Source organism: Seriola lalandi, unplaced genomic scaffold (assembly GCF_002814215.2).
Source record: "Seriola lalandi dorsalis isolate HSWRI2012SDOR001 ecotype SW California unplaced genomic scaffold, Sedor1 jcf7180002054861, whole genome shotgun sequence".
Taxonomy (NCBI): Eukaryota; Metazoa; Chordata; class Actinopteri; order Carangiformes; family Carangidae; genus Seriola; species Seriola lalandi.
Genome location: NW_019525414.1, coordinates 1860973 through 1869610, shown reverse-complemented (window position 1 = coordinate 1869610; position 8638 = coordinate 1860973). Strand labels below are relative to the sequence as shown.

The 8638-nt window shown below is 41.8% G+C and overlaps 1 protein-coding gene across 8 annotated transcripts in view; it reads left to right on the top strand.

Annotated features, from left to right (window-relative positions):
* prdm16 (PR domain containing 16) overlaps positions 1–8638 on the top strand; it is a 182412-nt gene that overhangs the window by 153849 nt on the left and 19925 nt on the right. For all 8 annotated transcript variants that reach the window (XM_087179620.1, XM_087179616.1, XM_087179621.1 and 5 more), the window contains exons 4-5: positions 2242–2382; positions 7556–7658. In XM_087179620.1, the coding sequence (XP_087035746.1) occupies positions 2242–2382; positions 7556–7658 (244 nt within the window). The remainder of the gene's footprint in view (positions 1–2241; positions 2383–7555; positions 7659–8638) is intronic.

Sequence of the window (8638 nt, the reverse complement as noted above, 5' to 3'; positions counted from 1 at the left end):
GGGGGGGGGGCAAAATGTGTGTGTATGAATACTATCGTGCTACGTGTAGGTATGGCAGTATTCACACATATGTCAGTCTGCTCAGAGTTGAACTTCCCCGCCTTCCTTCACACACCTATCCCCCCCAAGATAAAGGGAATAATCCCACCTTGACTCCGCCTGGATCTCCGTTTGTCTCCATGTGTTCATAAAACATGTACGATACCTGTCGCAGCTCCCCGACAACGCTGTGACAAGTGCACTCTGACTCCACCACCTGCAGAAGATATTGGGGGTGGTGTGTGTGTGCGTGTGTGTATGTGTGTGTGCGTGTGTGCGTGCGTGTGGTTGAGGGGGTATGCCTGGTTAGTTTTCAGTGACTGTTTTCACACATAAAATAAATGCCTGGACTCGATCAGGCCGAGTGTTTTAAGTTATAAACTGGAAGCAGCAGCTGTAGATGTGGAGAATGAGGAATGGATAAGATTCAGCTTTTTATTTTATAAACTCTTACGGTGGACATTATCACATTATTTGCTTCGGAGTCTCTCGGTGTGAATTACAGGAAATACATAACAAGAACTGCATTTGCATAAACAGTCTCTTTCCCCACTCTCACAATCAGCAAATACATTTACATAAGCAGTAGCCTCAGTTTTGAGTTTTTATTTCAGGCATGTGGAACAGGGTTTTTAAACATAAGTCAAGGTTTGATACATTATTTTTAGGCGAAGCACTAGCAGGCATTGTTATTCTAAAGCAGGCGTAGCTTGTGAAGAGGGTAAACTCACACCTTGGCTGTTACCTCAAGCTGTTACCTCAACCATGCATTTGCCTAAAACGGTTACCGTATTTGTACAAAGAGGCACATGGCAGTTCTTCCACACCTCCAACCAGACCCTTATATATTTACTCACCAAACTTGGCACCTGCATCCCCACCCACGAAAATACACCTTCCGCACGCGTTCACCCAGACAACAAGAACATGACCATTCACACTTTTACGAGCTGGGGAGAAAACACTACCAAGCCTTTTCAAGCAGCCAGTTAGAGAAGTTCACGAACTTTGCACATCTAAAAACGTCAGTTGGCTTGTTGGTTCTTCTCCATCACACCTTGATTTCCTTCAGCACACATTTGACTGTGATTAGGAGCACTGAGAGTCAAGCTAGAGGTCAGCGCTGAACTCAGGCCAGGCTGATTGGGAGTTGTAATTAGAGGAGTTGCTCTGTCTCAGGCCAGTTCTCCCCGGAGGATTCGCACAGGCTCAGTATCACATGCAGCGCTGGGCCGTAATCGGAGCTTCAACCCCAGCTTGGTGGAAGGGGGTTAACTTAGGGGTTTTCAGCCGAGCCGCCCCCAGGTTCCCCAGCACCATCAAACTCCACCACACACACACAGATGCCAATGCACACACACAAATGCAGTCAAAGGAGCCAAGAGGAGAAGACAACATGTCTGGCCTTTAAAATGGATACAGTCTCTTTGCAATCTGCTATTTCATAAATACACTAACTGTTAATGTGTCTAATGTCTTTATGTTCTTTTGGCAAATTTTAGGACTTAATATATTAATGTATTTTATTTATTTTATATTTATATAATTTATATAAATATATATATATATATATATAGAGAGAGAGAGAGAGAATTCTATTTATATATATTTTATATATATAATATATATAATTTACACTTTTGTGAAGAGTGAGGTCCCATTTTTCTCTTCAGCAAAACATAAAGCTTTGTTACTCCTTCCTGATTTTTGCTCCACAATAAGCCCCTCTTCTTTTCGTCTCCTCCTCCTCCTCTTCCTCCTTCACCTCTATCTCCATCCTCCATTCTCTGTGAAAGCACGTAACATGAAACCTGCTCTCGGAGTCTCAGGGGGGTGTTGGGGTTACAAAAGGTGATCAATATGTGCCAGAGAAAGTCTTTAGACAAGTGAAAGAGGCCACAGTTTGCGTCCTCCCTTCTCCTTTCCCTCTTTCCTCTTCAAGTTGTCGGGATTAACAAGGTTAGGTGGTCGTAACACCCACTGACATGTTGCCTCTGTGTGTCTTAAGGTTGACCAACATCAATCTCCTGGTATTTCCTTCTTATACCCAGATCTGGCATTTTAAAATTTTACATTTCCATCTGCCTAGAAGCTCCTTGGAAAATAACATTTTTACAAACGTGATTTGGTAGTTGACAATAACATGTTTGTCATAGATATTTATTTTTCCCTTTTTAAATCTAACTTGTCTTTCTCCAACAGGTGGTGGATGACATGGGCAACGTCAAGTTTGCGCTGGACACAGGCCCAGATGCCACCAGCAACAGCTGGCTCAAATACGTCCGCTCTGCCCCGTCATTTGAGGAGCAGAACCTCAGCGCCTGTCACCTCACCGGAGACCAGGTGAGTGACGCGGCAGAGATGTCTCGGCTGGAATTGTAGTCCAGATATGAGAGTAAAGTGGACCAAGTTGTCAGCGAGAGGCGAGAAGCGAGGGGGGAGCGGCTGTTATTGCTTCCCATCCACTAAGAGTTGACCGTCGGTTGATCGGTGTGAATGTGTGGGAGCACGCTTGTGTGTGTGTGTGTGTGTGTGTGTGTGTGTGTGTGTGTGGTAGAGAAATGTGTGTGCTGGTAATGACCAAGCAATGGCTCTATTGTGTGTCTGTGGCTTGGCCAGTTGCCAGTGCTGTTAGGAAATGACCCATGTAAAGAGGCTGAAGAATAGCCTGACACTCCTGAGTCCCATAATAACCATTATCCAGGGCCTGGTCCTCTTCTGTGGAGGCAGCAGTTTCTCTCCCTTTTGGCTTCCTCTGTCCCGTCCCCTCTCTCTCACTCTCTCTCTCTAAAGAACCTTGGGTAAGGCATCAGATACTTTTGGAAAGTTTCCCAGCCAGTGCCCATAAAACCCCAACTGCTTAACTAGGCCCTAACTCCAACCCCATGCAATGTGTGTGCCACAACTTACTGCTGCAATATATTAGCATATTTCTCTGTTTCTGTTTTTCCCGCAGAAGCTACTTTTTTTCTGCTTTGCTTTGCTGACTCTTGTCCCAGTTTCTGCAAATGAAACACCGGCGGCGTGACTCTGCCGTTATTTGACACACATTTCAATTTCAGTACAGCTTGGACTATTATGATAACTATAATATAAGATCAGAATTTTAATAAGACAAAAAATGTATCAAAACAAACACCAAGAAACAAAGCAAGACAAGAGAATAAAAGAGCGCTGGAATATAACATGAGATGGCATTATGACAATATCCAAATGCATCCATATGACTTGCCTGAGTGTTTCCACATTCCTGTCACTCTGCTCTTATTTGTTTCCTAATCCCTGCCTACACGGCTCTTTCCCCCTCCTGTCTCGGTCTCTAGCCGCCTGTTCCACGTTGTCTTTGTCTTCCTTCTCTGTCCTCATGTCTTGATCTGCCACCTGTCACTCCGTCACACCGAGGGGACGGTCTAGTGTGGCCATTTAAGCTTCAGACATTAAGCCTGACCGATGGAGAGAAAGGAGGCTTGGACCAAGTAAGAGAGGGAACACACAGGGGCCTCTGAGATTGACAAGCACCAATTGGCTGGCAACACCAACCCACCTAATCCTTTTAAGATTTTCACATCAGTGCCCCCTGCCACTGCCACACAATGTCAAAGAAAGAATCAGGGCACCGGTGAAAATTGTGAAGAATTATCGGATGCAGAAAAGGCCACGTGTGCGATTGCTTTTTAATGTATTTTGTGGTTGTTTGTACTTAGCAAATGGCTTTGCTTTTGTAGTGGCTCACAGGTATGACCCTATAATTTATTTACAAACACTGCACACACATATATACACCCACTCAGTGCTAAAATGTATAATTTAACAGACTATTCAGTGATTTTTTCTTTTCTTTTTTTGTTTTGTATAGGCATGCACAATGCATGAGTTTATGGAAATATGCACACAGAGCAAATTCAAATGCACAGAATAACCTTTTAAAAAGCAAGTGGATAATTTATTTGTTTATTTGTTTGGCATTAATGATGTACGATGAACAAATGTATGCCTGATAATGCATAATTTAGATCATTTTTTGTATTTGTTTCCACACACATCAGGTGCATACAGTGTTTTTTTGTAGTTTTTCTAGAAAAAGCATGTACCAGTGCTTTGTGTCTTTTTCTCTGTATCTGCAGAGAAACAACTGCTCTCACTCAATCCTGTTTGCAGTTTCTTAATGTAATATTCAGGCTCCCTAAATGATGGCCACAAAAACAAGGCAAATCAACAGTTTACCATCTGTGTGTGTGTGTGTGTGTGTGTGTGTGTGTGTCTAACCCAATGAAAAAGTTCTCATTTAGAATGCCAAGAATCACCCAAAACTGGTGTGTAAACCGATCCCATTCAGTGATTCTGAGGCCAAGTATGATGGAAACGGCTGAGAGAGCGCAATGGGTGGTGTGTGTGTGTGTGTGTGTGTGTGTGTGAGTTGGGTGGGTAAGACATGGGGGTTTGAAAAGAAGACGAACCTTGTCCACCTTCTTGTCAGTACTTCATCTTTTGTGGTTTGGAGTGGAGCCCTTTCCAACACTGTTTGATCTGCCCTTCTACCCCCGAACGGATCCATCAATAAATAGACACTGTTGTTTGTTCGTTTGTGTGTGTGTGTGTGTGTGTGTGTGTGTGTGTGTGTGTGTGTGTATGTGTGTGTGTGTGTGTGTGTGTGCGTATGAGGCCACAGTGGGGGATTATTGCGGGCCCTACGGCTGGCATTGATCGATGAGACATCTGTCCCCTGAACACTGGACAGAGATGGGAAGAGGTCAAGACAGGTCTGAGTGTGCAGGCCTTACTGTAGAGTACACACACACACACACACACACACACACACACACACACACACAAAGATTCATAAAGACTGAAAATGCTGTAAACATTAGAAAAATTCATTAGAAATGTAATTAAAATTTCCTTATTTATTAACTGGCCATATTCGTTCGAAAAGATTAATATATTTGCTGATCTATAATCTAGTCATAAAAGGAGGAAGATGTGTCATTAATAACAAGCTATTTTATCAGCTGTAAAATAAACAGAATACAAGATATATTGCATGGACTATAAAATTGTAGAAGTGATTAAACACGATATTGCGATGTTGTTCATATAAAAGATTCCTTATTTTCTCTAGTGCACATATTCCTGTCATGTCCCCTGCAGTGTTTCCTGCTTTGTTTTTTCCGCAACAAACACAATTAAGATGAGTGAGGAAAAATCAAATAATGATATTAATAATAATAATAGCTTTAAAAAAAAATAACCGTTTGATGATGGATGAATAAAAATACATTTTCATCATTTTTCACAAGTTGTATTAAAATATAGTTTTACCAAGTTACTGGTTTAACCCCATTGAATCCAAAGTTGACCTCCGAGTCCAAAGAAATGTTATGTTGAGGCCAGACTTGAAGAAAGTGAACGAAATAATATTTCGAACAAAAGTTAAACAACATTGCGCATCGATAACAGTCGATATTGATACACTTTCTGTGCTTATCTGTATGTTCGTGTGCGCGTGTGTGTATTCCGACCGTCCTACGGACAAGTGTGTGTGAAAGTAATAGAGTGAGTGCAAGTCTGCCAGGCTGTTTTATCCATTATTTACATCAATAATAGATTTATCAAGCGGCCAAATCGGCGGCTGGGATCGGAGATGCGGGGAGGGGTCTGCGCCGCAGATCCCTCAATCCTTTTGGCTGGAGATAAGACGAGGAGGAGTGGCCGACGGGTAACCGAGAGAGCACCAAGGGGCAATAGGGAATCACTAATGAGAGAGAGAGTCCGAAAGAGAGAGAGAGAGCGAGAGACTCATCATCATCATCAAAGACGCGCTCAGTGACTAGATTAGAGAGTAGCCCAGCAGAGGAGCGTCGGGCTTCATCCAGCCAGAGGGAACGATCACCGACCGTCCGCAGCGCTCCTGGCTGCTCCGCGACCTCCTCTCCCCGGCCCTGTCCGCTCCAGTGCCCCGCTCCCTCTCCGGTAGACCTACTATGGGTTGTGTCGCCAACTCCACCGGGACTGAAGTACTACTGCAGTTGGAGGCTCTCCGCAGCGCCGCGCAACTTTCTCAACTCTTCCGTCTCACGGAGAAAAGAAAGGTCAGGTCGAAAAAGTGTAGAGAGGCTTCCGCCGCGTAGCCGAACTGTTGTATAGTAATAATAATAAGAATAATAATAGTAATAATAATAACAACAACAACAACAACAACAAGAGCAATAATAATAATAATAATAATAATAACAACAACAATAATAATAGTAATATTTTAACCCTGGTCCTGGTCTCAGCTAAAGCTCAGCAAGTCTTGGAAATCATTTTCACTTGCCTTCTCCTCTGCGTTTGTGTGTATCCGTGTGTGTGTGTGTGTGTGTGTGTGTGTGTGTGTGTGTGTGTGTGTGTGTGTGTGTGTATTTGTGTGTGAATGAGTGTGCTCTGCCTTCCTTGTTGTATTGATACCGTTGAGTTGGTGCAGAGCGCCCCCATGTGTTCATAGACCACATTTTCTGCATGCAGCTTGAAGTGGGCTTTTTCTTGCGCTGTGGTTTATTTATTTTGTATTAAAACATGTTCATTGTGACCCGGCTGAATGAATAGTCATTAGACTGCACGTGAATGTATAAGCTTAGTTTTGTGCACAGATTGTCTAGATGTTGGATACAGACTGCATGAGGCCTGGACACTGAATGGCCTCGAATTTTGTCATAATTTTATTCTTGTTTTCTGTTTTCCTCGTCTTTATCATAGCAAAAAAAAAAAAAAAAAAAAAAACTTCGTAGTTCAGTAATTATTTATTCTCGATCACACAAATTAAACTGACTCAGTTAAATGAATGGTTTTGTGCAGATAAAGAGCCGACGTTTCCCGGTTTGCTGCAGCTGTAAATAAAAGACGTAGGAGAGCAGCTGGGCTGTTTGATGTTTATTTTCGTTTGATCCACCACTTTTCTTTCAGACTGTTTACACTCATTACAGCAGCATTTGTATCGTCTGGATTTCTTCTGCACTTTCCCTCTTTTCATGTTTGAGTAATTCTTTGTGAAAGTACACAGAACAGATTTTCATGTTTTATTTTAAGTGATTTGTGATGAGGGGAAAATTATTATTTTATATTCGTTTTGTTTATTTCATAAAGTTTGAGTTGTGGCACAAATCATTGTGTTGTATCATAGGCTATATTAAAATAAAATAACCTCTCACAGCACGGCTTTTAATTAGTAAGAATAAATTGTTAATATTTGAATATTTCAGATGATGTATGATCTTTGAATAACTCTGCTGCTGCCTGATAATGTAGTTTATTTTAGGCATGCATTTTGTTTTATTTTCTTAATAATAGCTATAGGTAGGCTATTAATATGCTAATATCATAAGGCCCTTCCTGTAACTGCTATAATATGTACGTGAGGGTCCAGACTTATTAAAACCATCTTGACCTTAAGTTAAAGTCTCTCTCTCTCTCTCTCTCTCTCTCTCTCTCTCTCTCTCTCTGTCTCTCTCTCTCTCTCTCTCTCTCTCTCTCTCCTCAGATTTATTATAAAGCTGTGCGGGACATTGAGGCAGGGGAGGAGCTTTTAGTGTATATGAAGGACGGTGTTTTCCCCGAGGGATCCATGGCACCCAACCTACAAGGTAAGATTAATGCGCGTCATTAGCGCACATTTTAAACAAACTCCAACCTGCATCCTGTGCTGCTTTCGCGGCCAACACACTCCATAACCCAGCTAATGTGACGGGAAAAAAGACACCATCTGTCCCTCCAAGAATATTTTTTCTTTTCCTCAAGAAATGTGAATTATTCGAATCATAAATTTCCAGGATGGAATTAAGCATCTGGCCGAAGGCCGTTCTGGACCTGTCATTTAAAATAGGCCTGCCAATAATGAAGGCTACATCAAGAGTCTGGTCTGAATTGTGCACTCACAATGCTGCAATGAAATGCGCCCCTTTGCCTGAAACAGTGTGTTAGGGCGTCATTTGGCACTTGTCATATTCCATCCAAACCAAGTCGAACTTTTCTGTAAATGGAAAGCCAGAGACCAAACACGTCATACAGGAGCACTCGTGACCTTTAGGCTGAGAGTTTACAGTTATTATTTATCGGCCAAAGAATGATGATTATATCATTTTATTACTCAGTCAAATTTCCAGTTTGTCCCCATTAATAATTCAGCCTAAGCGTTTTTGAAAGTTTTAGACTTCAGGATCTTTAGCGTCTATGTCTCTGCCATGCGTTCAGTCAAACGATGCCCCGGAGAATTGTGTGTTTTTATTTATTTATTTGTTAGTTTATTTATTAACATTTTTAATTATTTAATAATTATAAATAAATTAATCCGATGGCAGCCTGAAATCGCCTTTTGTTATTAACGTAGTCGTCTTTTATCCGACGTGTGTAGTTGAAGATCGGGCTTTTTAAATCCGAATTTGATGTTGAGATAAAAAAAAAAAAAAAATCAATCGAACGAATTAATTTCTGTGTATTTTTGTTTGATCTTTGTTTTTCACTGTAATATCACTAAAACCCGCCGCGTCACCTGTGTGAAGTGCTGTAGCTGTACACACTGTTGTCTCTGCAAATTGGCTCACGTTTCAAAGTGCGTCACCCCCCC